General features: G+C 37.9%; 1 protein-coding gene across 2 annotated transcripts in view; it reads left to right on the top strand.

The window, feature by feature from the left end:
* Window positions 1-7,035, top strand: part of UCHL5 (ubiquitin C-terminal hydrolase L5) — a 47,059-nt gene extending 40,024 nt beyond the window's left edge. For both annotated transcript variants that reach the window (XM_049769735.1, XM_049769734.1), the window contains exons 10-11: window positions 1,494-1,592; window positions 6,592-7,035. In XM_049769735.1, coding sequence (XP_049625692.1) covers window positions 1,494-1,592; window positions 6,592-6,636 — 144 coding nt within the window. In that variant the 3' untranslated portion in view covers window positions 6,637-7,035. The remainder of the gene's footprint in view (window positions 1-1,493; window positions 1,593-6,591) is intronic.
* Window positions 7,036-21,970: the final 14,935 nt, after the last annotated feature.

Here is a 21,970-nt window from a genome sequence, read left to right as displayed (position 1 = left end):
GGAGGGCCTGTGCTTCAAGCCCACCTTCTCCCCTGAAAGGGATTCTCTCTCCTTTGGCTATTTCCACTCTGGAGAAGCCCGTGTTTCTCTTTGTTATGTTTTATTTTGGGGCTCAGGGATTACTCCTGGCTATGCACTCAGAAATTGCTCCTGGCTCTGGGGACATATGGGATGCTGGGGATCGAACTCAGGCCTGTTCAGGGTCAGCCAGCCATATGCAAGGCAAACACCCTACTGCTGTGCTATCACTCCAGCCCTAAGCCTATGTTTTTCTTCAAGCATGTACTTCTCTTTCTCTTCCTTCATTTCGTTTTACTAAAACTAACCAAAATATTTTCCGAAATATTTTTCTTTATAATTAATAATTTTTTATTGAGTCACCATGAGATACACAGCACAGAGTTGTTCATGGTTGACTTTACAGTTATATAATGTACAATAACAACCTTCACCAGTGCATATTTCTGACAACTAATGTCCCTAGTTTCTCTCCTGACTCCCTTTCCATACCTCTGTGGCAGACATTTTTCTACTCTTTTTTTCCCTTTTTTCTTTTAGGTACTGTGGTTTGCAATACTGCTACTGAAGGGGTATCATGCATATCACTACCTCATTTCGCACCCAGTTCTTGTCCAGAGTTTCCAACAATCATTGTCATAGTGGTCTCATCTCTGCCCTAACTTCACTCCCCACTCCCAAAGAGTATTCTTTTTTCGTTGTTGTTTGTTTTTGGGCTACACCCAATGACACTTGGGTTACTCCTGGCTCAGAAATCTCTCCTGGCTTGCAGGGACCATATGGAACGTGAGGGGATCGAACCGTGGTCTGCAAGGCAGATGCTCCGCCCCTCAAAGAGTATTCTTGATCACAAAATGAGGTTGATCTAAGTAGATTTGGACAGTTTTTTTTTTAACTGTTGTAGAATTTTAATTTATTAAGTAATTTGCTGTTGTAATAAACTCGTTTTTGTAGCCGAAATTGTTCTATGTATCTCAGACTTCATTTAAAAAACAAACGCCCTACCATTATGCTATCTCTTTGGCCTCATTGTTTTTTTGTTTTTTTTTAATTATTTAAGCACTGTGGTTACAAAATTGTTCATTGTTGGGTTTCAGTCATACAGTGTACAATACACATCCTTCAGCATGCTTTATTTTTTTTTATTTTTTTTTTTTTTTTGTGGTTTTTGGGTCACACCTGGCAGTGCTCAGGGGTTACTCCTGGCTCCATGCTCAGAAATTGCTCCTGGCAGGCACAGGGGACCATATGGGACGCCGGGATTCGAACCGATGACCTTCTGCATGAAAGGCAAACACCTTACCTCCATGCTATCTCTCCGGCCCCCAGCATGCTTTATTTTAATAGTCCTTATTCTTAGTGGGATAGAATAAGTATAACTTTTTTCCTTTGTGAATGGAGAATTTTTTCTTTTTGAACTGTATGAGAAATTAATCAGAAATGAATATGCAAAGATGTTTTATATTTATTTTCAGATTGAAAATATAAGAAGGAAGCATAATTACCTGCCTTTCATTATGGAATTGTTAAAGACATTAGCAGAACACCAGCAGTTAATACCCCTAGTGGAAAAGGTAAGTATTTCACTGATGAATCTGAAATTAGGCTTGGGTTGCTCAAAAGCAAAATTATTATTATATGTTTGTTTTGTTTTGGGGTTATACCTGGTGATGTTCAAGGCTTACTTTTGTCTCTGCACTCAATTCTCCCTTGCAGTGTTCTGTGATCATATGGGATGCTGGAGATTAAACTCAGGTCAGCTGTGCGAGCTGAGCAATCACCCTATCCACTATGTTATCACTCCAGCTCGTTTGAATAGAAATAAAAGTTTTGAAGCATTTTTATTTAAAATTTTTGCTTTTATTCATTGTTTTCTTTTCTGAATGAGTTTTAGTTCCACCTAGTATTGTAAAGTAAAATTAAGAATTCCTCCACTGCTTTAGTCTTCCATAATATTTAATATATGGATGTCAAATAATGCTGCTAGAATAAAATGTAAAACAGTTTATAAAGTGTGAAAATAAGTTTCTGATGTCAGTAATTGAAATAATTTATATATTTTCTTACTTAGCAAAAGATCAAAATTTTGGACATTAAAGTAGAACAAAATGTAGCCTAAACTAAAAAATAGGTTTTTATATTCAAATAAGCTGCCATCTTTCCCACTAGGGGAAAATGAGATTTAAAATGCTTAAATAAATAAAGTGAGATCAATTTATTTTAAGTTTATATTGCAAGCCATGTACTTCACTGTAAAGTGAAGCAATGCACTTCTAAATGTATGTTTACCTGGCCCTTCTCCAGACACTGATGTTTATGGGGGGAAAATCTTTAATAAATTCCTACATGTGGCTTTAGTGCAGCTGACCTATATACATTATTTGAGAACATATTTTGAGTATACTACTAAGCAAATAAATTTGTGAATCATTTATTTAAAAACTAGAATACATGTGAAGTTTTTTTGTATCATCTGTTCTAAGGGCCAGAGTGATAGCACAGTGGTAGGGTGTTTGTCTTGCAAACAGCTCATCCAGGACAAGCCTGGATTGGATTCCCAGCATCCCATATGGTCCCCTGAGCCTGCCAGGAGCGATTTTTGAGTGTAGAGCCAGGAGTAAACCCTGAGCACTGCTGGTTGTGGCCCCAAAACAAGTATACAAAAAGTACAATCACATATTTTATATCATCTTTTCTTTTTTTTTTGTTTTTTTTTGTTTTTTTGGTTTTTGGGCCACACCCGGCGTTGCTCAGGGGTTACTCCTGGCTGTCTGCTCAGAAATAGCTCCTGGCAGGCACGGGGGACCATATGGGACACCGGGATTCTAACCAACCACCTTTGGTCCTGGATCGGCTGCTTGCAAGGCAAACGCCCCTGTGCTATCTCTCCGGGCCCTATATATCATCTTTTCTAATCCAAGATATGAATTAAGATTTCTGTGTGGGGCCGGAGAGATAGCATGGAGGTAAGGCGTTTACCTTTCATGCAGAAGGTCATTGGTTCGAATACCGGTGTCCCATATGTTCCCCGTGCCTGCCAGGAGCATTTCTGAGCACGGAGCCAGGAAAAACCCCTGAGCACTGCCGGGTGTGACCCAAAAACTACAAAAAAAAAAAAGATTTCTGTGCCAAGTTCTTGAAGGTCACACCCCCAGGCCTCTCAAAAAGAGCTTGTTTGGCACTGATTGCAGATGTCATTGCAGATGACTCTTTCAGGTTTTCTGAGTGATGTTCAGGGTAATAAAGTTCTAAGAATCCCAGGTGGTAAACCACACTTTTTAAGTTTTAGATGATCAGGATTCTGACTCTCAAAATTTTAATGTTAACAGAGTACCTAGATGCTTTTTATTAAACACTACATAATTAATTGAAAATATTAAAATAATAGTGCTCTTGTTAAAACTGTTAAAACTAAAACTAATTATAATAGCAATTTGTTAAAAACATATATAAGATGTTAAGTATAGATAATTAGAGAAGTTTTAAGTTCTTTTGCTTTAATATTGTTTGGAATATAGTTTTCTTATGAAAATTAGGAAGAGGAACCTAAAACCCAAATATTTCTAAAGTTAGAATAGCTTTCAGCTTTTGCGTCAGTTGCAATTCTGCAGTTCCATTTGTTGGACACAGGGTGGCAGTATATGTCCGTCTAGTGCTGGTTCTGCGGTTTTTGCTTTATTGAAGGGGTAGCCACTGACTTTCCCATTTTTCTTCTATTTCTCCAAATTGCTCTTTTATTCACGATAAGCAGAATAGCTCTTTATTTCTTGTATAACCTTAGTTATCTGTTGTTCATTTGGATTCTGAAGAAATTTTTGAATACTGTACTTATTCCTAAGATATTTACCTAGTTAATTTCAGACACTCCTTTATAGACTGAATGCATATAGTCTTCTTTCTTAAGAAGATCTTGATAGAGCCAAGAAAAGGAATACAGAACTACAGTACTGAGCTAAATTACATATAAGATCATGCTAAAGGTTCTAGAAGCTAGCAGAGAAGTGGCTGGATGGCTTTATAGTTTGTATCTAATCTGTAGTAATAAACGATCAATCTCTGCTGATAAATCGGTTCTTTACACATATACATTTTTGTTTATTGTATTTTGAAAGAAGTAATCATATACTGAATAACCACTTTGTACTGATAAATGCAAATGTTAAAAAGAAGGGCCGGAGCAATAGCACAGTGTTAGGGCATTTGCCTTGTACGCAGCTGACCCAGGATGGACCTGGGTTCGAGCCCCCTCATCCCATTTGGTCCACTGAGCCAGGAGCAACCCCTGAGCGTCACCGGGTGTGGCCCAAAAACCAAAAAAGAAAAAAAGTTAAAAGCAGTTTATTTAGATTTAGACAATATTTTACATTTCTAATACAAACTTCGATAAGGATGCTAATACACTGAAGAAGGATTACACATAGTATTCTGAAGTGGGTTGTAAACTGAACCACTTTCCTCTCCTACAGGGGCATGTGGGATGAGTGAGCAAAATCTGAAAGAGGGTGAGAATGAACAGGGAGGCCAGGGCCAGCTGCTCCAGTACCACCGCCAGATGCCGACCTCTCCAAGGCTCTGATTCCTCAGTACCCAGAAAGCTGCTGACAGTTTGTGGTGGCAGGGAGTTGCTGAGCTACCAAAGTCCTTTCATTTTACAGAATAATAAAGAGACTGTGAAAACTGTTTCACTCAAAGGCCCTAAGAATCAGCTGGTAGTATTTTTAGCTATATGAGGGTTCTACCTTAGCTGATGGGTTCATTGACCTCACATTACCTTAAAATAGCTCAGGAGGTAACTAGCAATATATGGTTATAAAATGTTTTGTGCGGCCAGAGAGATAGTACAGTGGTCATGTGGCCAACCCAGGTTCAATCCCTGGCACTGTGTCTGGTACCTGAATCCCACCACGAGTAACTCCTGAGTTTGCTCAGAGCCCAGGAGTAAGCCCTCACTAGCACCAGGTGTGACCCAAAAAGAACAACAAAAAAAGGGAAAAACTTCACATACTGGATCTTCTCCTAAATAGGATCAGCAAAATTGATTTCATTTGGTGCTTTTATTTTCTCAGATATATTTAAAAATCTTAAAAAATTTGACTATTTTATGTAATTCTGAGTCATAGCCCATCCTGTTTTGAACACCACCAATAATGTGCCACAATTAAAACCATATTTTTGGTTGTATGGGAGATGAAAATTATAAAATTACATACTTTTATTTAATAAAATGATGCCTAAAATATAATTTTATTTATTTATTTATTTATTTTTGGTATTTGGTTTTTGGGTCACACCCAGCAGCGCTCAGGGGTTACTCCTGGCTTTATGCTCAGAAATCTCACCTGGCAGGCTCGGGGGACCATATGGGATGCTAGGATTTGAACCACCGACCTGCATGCAAGGCAGACACCTTACCTCCATGCTATCTTGGCCCCATATAATTGTATTTTCATAATATATAAATAAAATGTCTCAGTATAAGAAATCATATACACCTCTAATTATAAATTAGGGCTACTAACTGAAAACATTCATGCAGGCTTTTTTACGTATTTGCTCTGAAATATTCTAAGATAGGACTCAGCCTTGCCATACATTTTTGCAATAATCATGTCACCAATGCATTAAAAAAGTTGTAATTGGTCTAATTAACCTTATTGATAATGTAAGATTTCGAAAATTATAGCAGATGGTAGTGTTTGGTACTGTATGATTTAAGAGACACAATCGAAAGAAGAACCGAATAATTTAGTATCCAAAATATTTTCTAAAGTGTTGACTGAGGACTGGCAGAACTGGCATCTCCTGGGAAGATGTTAGAAATGTTGGATTCAGTATTTTTCAAAATCAGCCTGAGTTTTTACAAGGTCCCAGGCCATTGGTCTGTATATGAGAAGCACTGATGTAGAACACATGTAGTGTAACCTTTATCGAGGTTGTGATACACACTAGCTAAGAAGTGTGTCAGTTTTGCTATCTGTACATTTAGATAACTTTCAACTAAAAACATAAAATGTATGCTTTATTTATATTTATCTGTTATATTTATATATTTTTATTTATGTTCAAACTTTATAGTTAAGAGGGTCAAATGAAGTAAGTGTGAAACATGTTTTAGGTTGTGTAATAAGGTTTATCAACACCATGGATTTTATAGAGATATTATGTTAAACTCATGTAGACTATTATTTTAAACTTATTCCAGTATGTAGAAGCTGATAGAATTTTTCTTGCTCAATTTGAAAAATAGTCACAGATATAAATTCATTGTTTTGAAATACTTATAATGAATATGTTCTTATGGGATGAGTAATTATATATTTGCTAGTAATTATAACTCCAGTAACATATCTCACCTCTTCAAATAAGAACCGTAAACCAAACATGACCAAACTGAAGTAAAGCATAGATCTTTGATTTCATGTGTTAGCCTGTTGGCTGCCTCATGCTATAAGAGAACGCCCTATGAGCAGTGCATTTTAAAACAGTTAATGTTAAACTCCTCTTAGGTAGTTTATTTTAACAATATATAAAGCAAACTTCTAAGATGTTACAGCATACTGTCTTCAATTCTAGGCAAAAGAAAAACAGAATGCAAAGAAAGCACAGGAAACCAAATAAAGATGCTTTGGAAAGTGGACACATTTCTGCTTCTGCACATTATTTCCTGGAAAGCATTAAGTATCAAGAACTCTGAGTACCATCTTAATTGACTGCACGTTTGGCCATAGTACCCGTGTGTCTTGTCTTTACTGCATGGATCCGTAGACCTTTCCTTGCCTGCATCATGTGCATGGAGTACATAGTAAATAAAAGTGGTGGTAGAGTGCTTGCCCAAATTCCATTCTTTAACTGGACTCAAGAACTCTCGAAGACTTTCTGGATTAGAACTACTGTAATGAATGTAGAAAACGCACAAATGATGTTTTATTTCCTTCTTGTAATTAATTACGATTCATCTTTTGATTCTTAAATTCAATCAAGTGCTTAAAATTGATAAATGTCAAATCTTGACTAAAATGGGTCTCTGGTTTCATCATTAATGGGGGAAAAAGGATTTTTTACTTTTGATATTGAAGCGTTTTGAGAAATTTTGAATTTCTGATTTTGTCTCCTCTCCCAGTCATTTTTTGAGTGACGCCGGGTGTGGCCCAAAAACCAAAAACAAACAAACAAACAAAGAAAAAAGAAAGCATGATTTAATTGCAGATTGTTTTGAAAAGATGCGAAGACTCATGTGGTTTCGGTTGGTTTGTGGCCAAAAGAAAAAGTAATAAACATTCCACTTTTATTGTAGCACACTTTCTCTAAGGGTTTGCACTATTTATGATTTCTAATATAATTTCCAAGGAAATGTGAGTACTGTGTTTGATAATAAAATTTCAGGTGAACAGCAAGTGGTAATTTCCAAGTTTTTGATATTACTCTTAGTTGGGCAACTTCCCCCCAAGCTTGCAGGCTGAATCTTGAGTGACAATAAGAGATGTCACCACTGGGTCTTTGTGCTGGAGAACACAGTGCAGAGGCTGGTGGTTCCTTATCCAGTTTTGGCGGTTGTCTGTAACCCAGAAGTTTCCACAGATCATGGACTGCTGCCCATGCTGGAGTCCTTGATCTTTTCCATGTTAAACTTATTTTTATGAAACTATTTTTCTTTTATAAATCATTATTTAAAAAAAAAAAAAACTAACTCACTCCAGTATTCAGACGCCCTGCGGGATGTTTTTCCAGTGGTCCTGGGTGTGTGTGTGTGGGGAGTCGGGGGTGTCGCTGTATTGTTCTGGGGAAGGAACTAAGGGTCCACCCCCTGAGTTAGCCCTGACCTGGAAGGGAATGACTCTCATTTCATTAAGCCATTTTCTGAAACAGACTCCTGATACTTAATCTTAGGGAAGGGCTAGTTTTGATTTTTTCCCCCTTTGTTGATATGTTGTATAACTGGAGGTCACACTGTGTGGTGCTCACAGTTAGTGGTTACACTAATGGGGTGGCCTTGGGTTGCTGCACTGGAACTTGTGCTTGCAGGGTGAGTGGGTGAGGGACAGAGGTCACACAACCTCTTTGATGGTTGCAAATGTATGTGGCCTCTGGCTATCATTTCTGCCAGTGCATTCATAAGTTTGATGCTGCTGGCTCCGAAGTCCTGGAGTTGGTGGGAAGAGAGAATGGAGATATAAAGAATGACTCAGAAATGTAGGATCGGATTAGTGTTAACGCTCTAAGTTTAAGAAAAGGTGCATTTAGAAGAAATTTTTGGCTCGTTTTATTTTTGTCCTTTCCTAAAATTCTCTTTTAGTGATAGGATAGATGAAGGCACTCCAGTTTCAAGCCTTTTTATGCAGCCAATTGGTAGGAATTGACTTCTGCTATAAACAAGAAACGCTGGCCAGCAGCTTCAGTTCTGGCTAGAAACTTTCCTCTCATGCTGAGTTCCCAGGGTAGCTGGCCGTGTTCTCATCATAATCGGCCAGCTTGACTGCTCCTCTGTCTTTTAGTCTATGTTACTGTGGCATAACCTGCAGATTCATTTGCAGTTGCCTAAAGCATGTCAAAGTACATTCAGAAATTTTTTCTGTAGGAGGAATTTTAGGGCTTCTTATAGGATCCCCCAGTAGGAAGATCTTTAAAGAAAAAATGAATAAAACATAACTTTACTACCAAGGAGAACTACATTTATGTTTTAGTGTATTTAACAATTTAGTAAAAATAAATGTAAAAATAAAACAAGCTGAACTTGGGGCTCGAGCTGTGGTGCAGCGGTAGGGCATTTGCCTTGCACACGGCAAGACATTCGGAACTAGGATGGACCTCGGTTAGATCCCCGACATCCCAAATGGTAAAGTAGATGACACACAATTTATCACTTTTGTCTCAGTGACTCCCTTCAGACTGTTCTACTTATTTTATGGAGAGTGGGGATTAGCACTGAGAATTTCAAGATTGTAATTAACTCCTTACAAAGTCACTGGAAGATCTGAAAGAGACTCAAGTTGGGGTATGTAAGGATGGCTCCTAGCACTGCTTACGTTACTGGACCCCAGGTGGAGCTGCCATTTTTTTTTCCAACCACTATAGAGTTCTTCACAAAACGACTGAGGTTAGAAAACTCCATGGTAACTGTGTTCTAGGATTGCCTGTTGATAGTTTGTGACAACCCAGTATTTCTCACTATGGGTCTGTGAACCCTGTGGGCCCCCAGAACATTCTAAGGGAGCAGCAAATGAAAATGGGGAGAGCAGGCATGGTTGGGAAAAAGTAGAGAGACAGACTGTGAAGCGAATCTCAGGGGCTTGATCTGTGCTCAGAATAGTAAAGTAGCAGGCAAGGCATCCCTCACTTCTCTGCAGGGGACTCTGAGAAATGAGCGTTTTGCTGTCCAGTATCTAAAATGTAGACATCTAGAGGGTAGGATAGAAGGGGAAGGATGTTGAGTGCATGTCTACTCGTCTCACAGCTACTTTCTATTTCTTACTTTAGAAAGGACATAAAAATTACATCTTGTATTGCCCAAAGATAATCAGTGTTACTGTCTTGATGTCCATCTCTCCAGAGAGTGCATACCCACAAATGTAAATTTTTTATGAAAATGAAATATTTTGTTTCATTTTTAATATCAGCGTGCTTGCACGAACTTAAAAAAAGAAACCTGGTTGCTTAGTGTTCTGTTACAAATATGCTCTAATGTATTTAACAAGCCCTCAATTGTAATGAATAAAACAGAAGTTAAAAGGGCAAACTAGATGGTTTAATTTGTATGGAGGAATTTAATTTTTAAGAAAGTGATGTAAATTCTTAAATCAGTCACAGATGTGTATCCTTCAATTTGTTCCTTTTCTTAGCACATGGTTAACTGGCCTCAAGCCTGAATCAATAAAGACCTACCACACACAGCATATATTCATGTCTTGAGAACGTTAGTAATTTATTCAATATATATTTGAATTGTTTTACATGCTGACAAAATATAATAGTGAATAAGCTCTGCCCTCATGGTGATGTAGGCAGTACCCAAGTGTATAACATCAATTTTCAAGTAGTAAGAACAAAAAAAAGTAAGGCAGGGCCCAAGGATAAGGCACACTGAGACTGGTTATTTGGCAGGAGACTGGTTATTTCTAAGCAGAGGCCTATGGGAAAAGAATTTGTGGTACTGACTCAATTCTATTAAAGTGGACCCATACAGAGAAAAATTGTTCCATATATTTGCAGTAAATAAGGCTGAGGAAATTATTTGAGGTGATAACATGAAAGTAGATGAAAAGTTAAAATTTAAAGGTTAGGATTACTGACCACAGGTCCTAAAAATATCTTCAGATATTTTACATGATATACTTCTGACCCTTCTTTGTACTAATTATTATAGTATTGGCTAAACCATAAAACCAGGGGATAGAATGTATTTTAAAAATCAATTTGATACACACATCATGACGAAAATGAAAACAACTGGACCAGAGAGAGCTCAAAGAACTGGAGCTTTTGACCTGCTTCAGACCCTGCTTCAGGTGACGACATCGCTTCCCAGAGTTCCCTGAGCAAGGCTGGGAGTGGCCGCAAGAACAGCCATCCCATGGAACTGCCAGTTTAGTCTAAAGCCCAGACATTAAAAATAAAGTTATTTGGTTTTTATTTCTGTCTCTGACATATGCCACTGAACATACAACCAACCGTCAAGGTCCATTTTTTTTTTTTATTGCAATGGCAAGATTGCCTTTTTTTTTTTTTTTTTTGGTTTGAGGCCAGATATGACAGCTCAGGAGACCTTGTGGTGCCTGAGGATGACCTTGGGCCTCAAACCTGCAACATCTGTTCTATAATCCTTTGAGCATTTGGCCCATCGAGTTTATTCTTTTTCACGGCTGAGTAGTGTTCCACTGTATGTGTATATATAATCTCTCTCACACACACACTATGCCAATTCTTAAAAATATTGGAAGAATGTCTTTGTCTCATAAGATAAAGAAATTAAGAATATACAATTAAGATACTTAAGTGTGATTAAAGTTGAACAGGACTAGCATGCTTTCTATATTTGAATATTTATGTATCTGCTTCTATTTGTGACCTATTTGAATAATATATTGTCCCATCTAAGGACATACCTGCAATGCTTTCCACATAATACAGGTGGTTACTGGATACTCCCTGTTAATGGCCGTTCTCCTTGCATCTTAAATTGTTATTTTGCCTTTCTGTTTTTTCACTTTCAATGAAGGCATGTATATAACCATGTTCAAAGTGTGCTCTGTAGACCAACAATGTCTGACCTTGTTAGATATACAGAAATCCTGGCTCAGACCAGTAAAGTGAGAGTCTACATTTTAATAAACTTTCCAGCTGATTTCCAGTATATGAGAATTTAACAAGGATAGTCCCATATATTACTTTCATGTATGGAAATAAATATTATCTTCATCTCTGAGTGTTGTGTTATTTTCCCCTCACTTAAAATATGGGCTTGGCCACTATAGTTTGGCAGCAAAATGTAATTGATTTGAAAAATTTATAAGGAATAAGTTGCAGAATCATTCATAATCTTGTAGCCCTATCTTTATTTTGTCGTATTCTAATCCTTGTAAAAAATGAGGTATATTTTATTATTCCTATTTCTTAATTGAGAACACTAAGGTACCAAGATAGTAAAGTACTTGGCCAAGTTCACTTAGCTGGTAAGTGGGGTGAAGGATTCTAGTGCAAACTAATTGGCTTTTGAGCTCACACTACTCTCCCCTCCCCCTTACTTCCACTCCTTCCATTTATTTCTCCCCCATTTTTCTTTCCAACAATGTTCTCCAGCCTCATAATTTGGGGTGAAAGTTTAATCACATGGCAAAGTCATGTACATGAGAAAATGATTTCTGGGTTGATCAGAAGCTTTGTTGGCGACAGTGATGGTCTTTGCTGCATTATTAAGGAATGCAGAGAGCAGATTGTTTCCAGGAGCCCTGGGATCCGCTGCTGTCTAGGGCTGGTGATTATCCTGATTTTGATCAGAGACTAATAACCTATTGGGTTTTGTCTCCGAAGGTGGTTGCCAGGTCCAAGATTTGCCCTTTCAGTTTATGATTTGAGCCATTGAGAGTATCCACATATGGAGAATGATAAGGGCATTGGGTATTTGAGAGAACTTAATAAAACCTGCTGAAAGACAATTTATTAATCATAGAGTTCTAATTGCCAAAGTAAACCAGATATTTATATTGGCCTATTGATACATTCTCCCTAGCAAGGAACACAACTAAAGACCAGAGGTTTGGTTGACTATAGAACCAAAAGAAATGATTTCCTTTTGTGAAATCACCCCATCCGTTGTGTTTTCAACACCAGATGAATGGGTCTGACCAATGTAGCAGCGAAAAATTAATAAACCAAGCCAGTCAGGAGACAGTCATGGAGTCCAGTTGGCTTCTTGTCTTGTGGTCTCTGTGGACGCCAAGTCAAACTGACCTTTATTCTCCCAGTACAAATTCAACCTAGCAGGGAGGGTCCAGTGAGATACCAGTGGACATATCAAAGGGCTTGGTGATAAGAAAGAAAATTGGTTGAATGCCTTTGTTTTGGGTAAAAGCAGGGTGTGACTTAACAGTTTTTAGAAATACTGTGACCACCAATTACAGAAGATGGATTAAAAGGACACTGAAGAAGCAGAACTCCTAGAACCACAAAGAAAGACTCCATCATGAGCTCCATTTCTTGAGCTGCACAGTCACCAAGATCTCTAGATACAGAGGTCTGATTTTACCATCCAAAACGAAGCAGAAGTCTTCCATACAACCACAAAAGCACCGAGGGGAGAGTAAATGATCATGCAAGGAGTCTACAGTTAATCCCATTACAGTATGCTTCAGGGGTGGAGAAACCCTGTAACTCCTAGGCCAAGGGAATTCTCTCTATAATATCCCCAATACTTAATGTGCCTATGCAGGGGGAAAAAGAAAAAAAACACAAAATAATCATCTTTCCACACATTTATTTATTGATTGATCGATTTTTTTGATGTCTTTTATTTTGGTGTAGATAGTGAAGTTGATATCTCCAATTTTATTTTATTACATTTTATTTTTATTTTATCTTATCTTTTTCTTTTTGCACTCCAGCATGATTTGATTTCAGAACCGAGACTATTGTGTGGTGTTTGTCTTTATTGCTATAGTGCTCATTGGATATTTAATTTGATATTTCTTTCTGTATTGTTGTGGTGTTTCAATTACCTTTTTCATGTCCTCTCTCAACCTGAGGTTGAAAGCCTCTAGAAGGTCTCCGCCCATTTTCAAAGTATTTGACTTCTTTTTTTTTTTTTCTTATTTTGTACCCCATTCTATTGCTTTTCTTTCCTTCAAACAAAACCACATAACTTGATTTATCTAGCTCCGCCTCTTAAATAGAGAGGAGAACAAGGGAGGGTACCAGGACCAAACAGATATATGACCACTAATAGTAAGCTAGACAAAGAGGGGTCCATCTCTCTAGTAGCCTGGGGAGTGATGGTGGGGTATTTGGGTTACAGAAAGGGAACTGGGATTGGGGGGGGGGACAAATTTGGTGATGGGTATTCCTCTGATTCAATGTTAATATGTACCTAAAATACTACTGTGAAAGATATGTAAGCCATTATGATCGCAATAAAAAAAAACAAAAACAACGAAATACTGTGATTGCTTGTGGTGTGTCTTCCCATACTAGACCCCAGCCAAATAGGCCAGGTACTCTACTATCCCTCAAAATACTATTGCCTCTTTCTCTTACACATTGCCAGAGGCACAAAAACTACCTAATCACTTTTTTGGTTGACATCCAATCCAATATTTTAAAGTAGGTTATAAACATATATATTAATATTATTGACATATTATATAATATATTAATATCAATAATATATTAATATTTTAATCTGGCTACTTCATGACCTTTGGAGAAACTACTTAATTTAAGTTGTTTCTAGAAAAGGGATTTATAAAAAAGTTTTAGTTTTGTTTTGAGTCCCATACCTGGCAATACCAAGAGCTTACTCCTGGTCTGCATTAAGGAGTTACTACTGGCAGATTCCAGGAACCAAATGGGATACCAGAGGTTAAACCTGAATCAGTCATATGCAAGGCAATAGTCCTTCCTACTGTTTTATTGCTCCAGACCCCAAATTTGTTGTTTATTAAGGCATTATTATTTACAAAGTTTTATTTATCATAGTTTCAGGCATGCAGTGTTCCAACACTAATCCCACCATTGTCAACTTCCCTACACCAATGTTCCTCCATTCCATCTTACCCTCAGCCTGTTTCCCTATAGCCACATTTTTTAAAAATTTTATTGTGGTTTGGATCTGTGGTTTATATATGTATCTATACCACATCCCTATGTCAAAGAAATGTCTGAACCCCCTGATCCTGTCCCTGTTTCCTCCCATTTGCCACTTCTTAACATCCCCTTTGATTCTTTTCCTGTAAAGGAATTATTTCTTACAACCCATATAACATCTGGATATAAGGAATCTGTATTTCTGTTCAATGGCCAATATGATTTAATTTTGATGCCTGAAATAATATTCTAATGGATATTTTTAGAGTGCCCTGGTCACATTCTATGAAGAAACTTTATTTAGTGCACATGGGATTGAGATCGAAGCTGTTATGTCTATTTGCGTGATATTGCTGCCTCTTTAGATTTTAGGTTGAAGTTTGCTTGGATTAACATTGGCAATAAAACCGTACTGTGCTGATTTAAGTACCTTCTCTGAGGAGCTCGGTCACTTGCTGCCCACATTCTAAGAGCCATATATTTTCTCAGTTTTCTTGAAGCTATTACACAGATTCACAATGAAGACTAAACTCCGCATGTAGTTTCCTTGGTAACCTTGTTACCGTGGTGCAGTATGTTAGACGGTTGGCTCCGGAGCTCAAGTTAGGTGACCTGGGACTCTCAGCATGTCATGTGATCATTGTGTGATCTTGGCCTATATTCGAATATCTGTGGAGAAGTACCCAAATCCTCTGTTAAGAGTATCTAGTAGCACTTGTTGAACGAACAGGTGGCTTTCTTAGCTGCTTCTATAACTGACCCTGAGAGCACAAATACTGCTTGGGTAATTGTGTGTGTGTGTGTGTGTGTGTGTGTGTGTGTGTGTGTGTGTGTGTGTGTTAGACATTTGAGCTTTCTTGTCAAGTCTAAACATAAAAAAATCAGACTGAGAAGCCCTTCCCCTATTTTCTTCTTTTATTTATCACAATATATATATTTTTATTTATCACAATATATTTTAAGCTTCAGGTTTTGTATCCTCTCAGCAACTTTATAACCTGATATTAATGTGCTAAATCTTTCTGTTTTCCACCTATAAAATGGTATTAAAGACTATAAACTAGAATAAGCTATCCATTCTGACAGAAGGGATCTCTCTTTAGGCCTCTGGTCATTTGTTTGCACAATCTTGATAGCCTTTTTTCCCAATATCTCTGCAAAACAAAGAGACAAACTCTTTTCTTTTCTTTTCTTTTTGTTTTTTGTTTTTTGTTTTTTTTTGGGCCACACCCGATGACGCTCAGGGGTTACTCCTGGCTGTGCACTCAGAAAGTCGCTCCTGGCTTGGGGCACCATATGAGACGCAGGGTGATCGAACCGTGGTCCGTCCTAGGCTAGCTCAGGCAAGGCAGGCACCTTACTTCTAGTGCCACCGCGGCCAGCCCCGAGACAAACTCTTTAGAGGATATATATTTATATATTTATTTTAGTCTAGTTTAATATTTTGAGGAAGGAGTGGGGGCCCTTCATGGTGCTGGGGGGCAGGCCATGCAGTGCTGGGGATTGAATCCATGTTCACACTTGGCACACACTCCAGCCATTGAAGCTAGCTTTCCAATGTCTTTATATTTAGACAATTCTGGACCTTGTGATAAAATTTTCATCTAAATTAAATTATTGACATATTTTTTATTGTCTAGGAATGTTAGGACAGACAGCCTACTATAAATGCCATATGATAATATAATTGAGGCAAGATTGAAGACAGGCTTGAGTACCTGCTTATCATAATTTATTCAATCAGAAGGTATTTAGGATTTACTCTCAGGCTCATTGGTATATTAAGGACTTTAATGTGTGAGTTCCTGAGTTTGATTCTGTCACCAGGATTAAAAAAAAAACAAAAACACAGGGCTGGAGAGATAGCATGGAGGTAAGACATTTGCCTTTCATGCAGAAGGTCATTGGTTTGAATCCCAGCATCTCATATGGTCCCCCGAGCCTGTCAGAAGCGACTTCTGAGCATAGAGCCAGGAGTAACCCCTGAGCGCTGCTGGGTGTGACCCAAAAACAAAACAAACAAGCAAACAAAAAAAAAAAACACAAAAAAGACACTAAGGAAAATGACAAGATATTGTTCTTGTTTTCTAGATTTATACTTGGTTTTTATCTTGTGGGATTATAATATTCACTGTTGATAATTTCCTCAAAGAGCAAAGATAACAATATCACTCTTCCTAGTGCACTAGACAAAACTGTCTAAATTAAGATTAGTTTATCCACACATTGTAATGATGTTTATAGAACTTGAAGAAATGTTTATGAAATCCAACTTCCACTTGAGGTCCAATATACTAATATATTTTGTGATCATAATGCAAGTCTACTTGGTAACATTTTTCTTTTCTCAAATTAAGTAGCGGGTTTTTTTTTTCTTTCTTTCTTTCTTTTTTTTTTTTTTGGATAGGAAGCAACAAAATTAGTGATATTAGTTGCTTTAGGTTAACATTGATAATAAATAGCAATTGCAACCTTTTTTTAAAGCAAATTTTTATAGAAATATGAGAGGTGAGAAAAAGAGAGAAGTGTGTTTGAGAGAACACAGCCTTCTCCAGAGTAAAATATGTAAGGAAAGGAACAGACACAAGCAAGCAAGATATGTCTTCAAGAAAGAACACAGGGCTTGAAGAACAAGATTAAAACAATTTTATTAAAGTAATACTGTTTTATTAATTTCAGGTGTGTATCATCAAAAATCAGCATCCATATATATTACATTATGCTTATTACTAAACAAAAGGTCAGTTCTGTCCTTCACCATACAGTTTAATTAACCTAATTACTAACACCCCTTCTTTTTAAATGTGAAGAAAATAAAGGAAACATGAAACATGTTCTTCAAGAGCATGTGAATTCTGGAGCACTTGGGGGCTAAGGGAAAACTATTTCAGCCTTAGTTCCTTACCTACTTGCATTACCTCCGGAACAGACAAGGAACAATTTCTCTTCTTCCACTTTGTTCATGATTTTGGACACCTACATCCATCACCACCACCAACAAAACCTCAAGTCCTTTGCTCTTGAGGGTTGACCCTACTAATCTCCTCATTTGTCACCCCCTATTTCTTACCAGCACCGTGTTTCTTCATCTTTCCAGTTTTTCACAACCAGGCAATCCATAAAACTATTCAAGATTTTGTTTTTGGGATATATCACGGGTAGCTCTTGATTCTGCTTATAGGAACCACTCCTGGCACAGCTCAGGGAGCCCTAGAGGATGCTGGAGATTGAACCTAGGTTGGCCATGCAAGGCAAATGTACTCCCTGCTGCACTATCACTTTCACCCCTCAGTTCCAATTTTATCCACATTTGGGGGTTGGCAAAGTACTTCTTAGAAACTTAGGAATTAAGAATAATGACATTGTGTATTTGATTATATTCCCTCTTGTCTATTTAAGGACAACATTCCAGAAATTCTCCTTTTACATTGCTTTCTTTTCATTTTTTTTTGCTCTTTCAGCTTTTAATGGATTCATTTTAGTTCATTTACCAAAAATAAGTGTATTGATTCTAGTTGCCTTAACAACTGTAATCATGGGAGAATGTGTTCATGTGATCTGTATATAATTACTTTTTGTTGAAGTTGCCTTTGTGATTTATATGGCATTTATATGAGATGATGGGAGGTCGACCTTGTGGTCAGATGGTGACAATCACAGGGTAAGAGCACATTTGCAGACTGGAAGCAATGCTTGCTGAGAAAAGGCATGGGAGTCTACCATTGGGCTTTGCAGTATGCATGAAATAGAACATCTAATTTTATTCATTTTAAAAATCATTTTATTTAGAGAAATGTGAAGCCAGGAGAGGGATGATGGGTGAGAGGAAAATCTCCCTCTTGTAACACATTTAATTTCCTCAGAGGGGACTAAGCTGAGAGTCACAGTGTAAGGTGGAATGTGGGCAGCTCAGGTTCTGCACTCAAGCTCACTCCTAACAGCTTTGGGAGACCAAAGGGGGTGCTAGGGATCAAACCCTGGTTGGTTGTATGCTAGACAAACACCCTACAGAGACTGTACTGTATTACTTAGTGGTCTTCTTCTTCTTCTTCTTCTTCTTCTTCTTCTTCTTCTTCTTCTTCTTCTTCTTCTTCTTCTTCTTCTTCTTCTTCTTCTTCTTCTTCTTCTTCTCCTTCTCCTTCTCCTTCTCCTTCTCCTTCTCCTTCTCCTCCTTCTCCTCCTTCTCCTCCTTCTCCTCCTTCTCCTTCTCCTTCTCCTCCTCCTCCTCCTCCTCCTCCTTCTTCTTCTTCTTCTTCTTCTTCTTCTTCTTCTTCTTCTTCTTCTTCTTCTTCTTCTTCTTCTTCTTTTCTTCTTTTCTTCTTCTTTTCTGCAAATGTCCTCCTTACTGTATTATCTTTTATCTCTTTGGCTCCAAACACATAATATTGAATTTTTGTAATTGTTTTAATTTCTAGTAGTTGAATGACATTTATATATATAGATATATTCCATAAATTGTTCTAATATAATGCAAACTAATAACTTATGGGTAAACTAATTAGAGTAGAATTAAGAGGTCATTTACAGGCTGGGATATAGCCAAGTGATAAAGCACATGTCTTCCATGTGTGAGGGGCTCTGGGTTGGTCTCATATGTTTCTGGAGCTACAGCTCGGCTGGTTCCCACCTAACAACAGAAACCAAAAGTGGGAAAGGCTGCATTTTGGTTGCCAGGTCAGTTGCTCCTAAGGCAGTCTACAGACTCTACTTATTATTATTATTATTACTATTTTATGTTTTGGGGCAAGGCTTAGCCATGCTTAGGGGTTACTCCTGGCTCTGCACACAGAAATTACTCCTGTTAGTGCTCAGGAGACCATATAGAATGTCAAGGATGTAACCTGGGGTTGGCTGCATGCAAGGCATGTGCTGTGCTATTGGCCTGACTCCTCTATAGACGTTGATTTTCTAAGATTTTTCACAGTGAAGTGGTGAAATTGTAGAAATGATATATCATTACTCTCACACAACCCTATCATTTCCTCTTGTCCCTCTGTGTTCTTCCCAAGCAGGAGATAACGCCAGGCCACTTATGTCCCCATCAATGTCTTTTTTTGTGACGTGTGTTGTCATGATTGAGTGATGACTTGGTTCTTTCTGACTCATGGCTTTCAGTTTACCTGGCTGACTGCAATGATCTCAGGACCTCTTTGTTAGCCTATCCTGCCCCACAGGGATGAATCAGCTTCAGAGCCAAATTACCTTATCAGGGTCTAGAAGCAAATCCATTCCCAACAGCCAGCCATATTTGTACTCTGTAGGAACGCAGGATTCTCACAAGCCATTGGGCAAACAATGCATAAAATATTTGGCTACCCTTTCTCTGCCACCTTTATCCCCTTCACACACACCCTCTCAGAGGGAGGGAGGCCTCTCCCACACACAGTACAAGTAGATAGCAAGGCTTTACTTCTGTCAGGATGACATGAATCAAAAAGATTCTGCGACTTAAGGAAGAAAACATTGTTTTTCTTTTCATTATGTTCTCTTCGGTTCAACTCTTCCATTTCCATAGTCACTGCAGATGTCTATAGAGATGATTCCCAAGGCCTAATTTCTCCCCATGGTCCTGCTCTCTACCTACTGAACTTCTACAAGCTCTTTTGTAACCTCAAGTTTATCAAGGTCCCAAAATAGGACTCATAGCTGCCCTCCTGGACTTACCTGTTCCCTTATTGGTAACAAGATACCAACATTTGCATGTTGCAGTCATCTTTGAGATGCTCTCTCCTCCTCCTACAGTCTCGGACTGTCTTGGGAGCCAGGTCATCTTAGAAATGACTCATTACCACCTACTTGGCATTGCCAGGTCATGACTGTAATATTTGCCTGGCCAATCTATTATAGAGCCATTACTAAAACACCAAGATTCCTGCTTCCACTGAATTGTGCTCTAATTGAAATACCAAATCTGATTTCAAAATTAAGTAAGTTCACAGATACACATTTTAAATGCAATTATTATGGAGTGTATAAATGTAGATTTAATGTTATTTTTTTGGTAGTAAAAATGATTTCTTTAGGAGAGAGAAGAGAGCCTCACAAAGTAAAAGAAAGGAATTATACACTATAAATTAAGATTTAGGCAGTTCCAAAATAAAGACGCTGCTGAAAGTGAACTCATTGTTCTTATAATTACTCCTCATCTTTTTGTTGCTCCAAGTTGAATGTTAGTGGCAAGTTCAGTTTCCTCTAGTCATAGCGAAACAAAAAGTTAAGATTTCAAAATTATTACTGCATATCTTCCCTTTGATTTGCTTTATTCTCCTCTTTACGTTTCCACAGCCATACTTTTCTTTCTAGAAAATTAAATTACCTCCCAAATTAATTGTCTATATTATTTTTATAATATGTCACATCTCAGGGCTAGAGAGACAGTATAGTGGGTAAAGTGCTTATCTGGCCCATGGCTGACCTGGGTTTAATATTTGTCATCCCGTATAGTCTCTGGAGTACTACCAGGAGTAATTCCTGAGCACAGAATCAGAAGTTAGCACTGAGCATTACTGGGCATGGCCCCAAAACAAAACAAAATCATATCTCAACAGTTTTACTGGAGTCTCTCTATTCTGTTTGTCATTTGAGTGCTGCCCTCTACCATGCTCAGAGGGCCGTGTATGTAGTATAACGGGTTAGATGCTGGACTCGAGTTACAAAGTACTCCAGCCTTTCACAGTACTCCAGCCTTGTGAGCCCTCTTGCTGGGTGAGGGATTCCATTTTTTATTTGCTTAAAAATCCTTTATTTAAACACAGTGGTTTACAAAGTTGTTCATAACATAGTTGTTTCAGACATTCGATGTTCCTATTCCATAACCAATGTCCCCAATTTTTCCCACCCACCACCCACCCCTGCCTGTCCCCCTTCACAGGCACAGAATTTATTTATTTATTTAATTTTTTAAAAATAATTTTTATTGTGACCAAAGTGAATTATGAATCTTTCACAGTGATATTTAAGGTACATAGAGACAATGAATCAGGGCCATTCCCACCATCAGTGTTGTCCTCCCTCCACCCCTGTTCCTGGCATGCATCCCCTATCTCCCTCATTTGCCCACTGGATTGCTAGTGTAACTGCTCCCCTCTGTGAATAGTTTGTTGTGGATTGGGTATTGATTCTGCTGTCATTGACTTTGAGTTTAGTGTTTGAGTCAGATTATTTTTTATTTCCAATCAATATTCATACAACTGTTTGGTCCTGGCACCCTCCAATTCCCCCCACCCCACCCCCAGTTCATGAGGCAAAACAAGATGATTCAAGTTATGTGGTTCTGTTGATAAAAAAAGAAAAAAGAAAAAACAACAAACAAACAACAACAACAAAAAAACACAAACTGGGAGGATTCCATCTAGAGCAGGGGTCCTCAAACTTTTTAAACATGGGGCCAGTTCACTGTCTTTCAGACTGTTGGAGGGCCAGATTATAGTAAAAACAAAAATTATGAACAAATTTCTATGCATAGAATATATCTTATTATTCTAAATATATCTTATTTAGAAGTGAAGAAACAAAATGGGAATAAATACAATATGTGGCCCGCGGACCGTAGTTTGAGGACCATTGATCTAGAGGTTATCAATATCAATTTAAAAGAAGAAAAGAAAGAAAAGAAAAACAAAACAAAAAACAAAACGAACAAAAAATAAAACCAGCAACT

Source organism: Suncus etruscus, chromosome 3 (genome assembly GCF_024139225.1).
Source record: "Suncus etruscus isolate mSunEtr1 chromosome 3, mSunEtr1.pri.cur, whole genome shotgun sequence".
Lineage (NCBI taxonomy): Eukaryota > Metazoa > Chordata > Mammalia > Eulipotyphla > Soricidae > Suncus > Suncus etruscus.
This window is presented reverse-complemented; position numbering and strand designations above follow the sequence as displayed.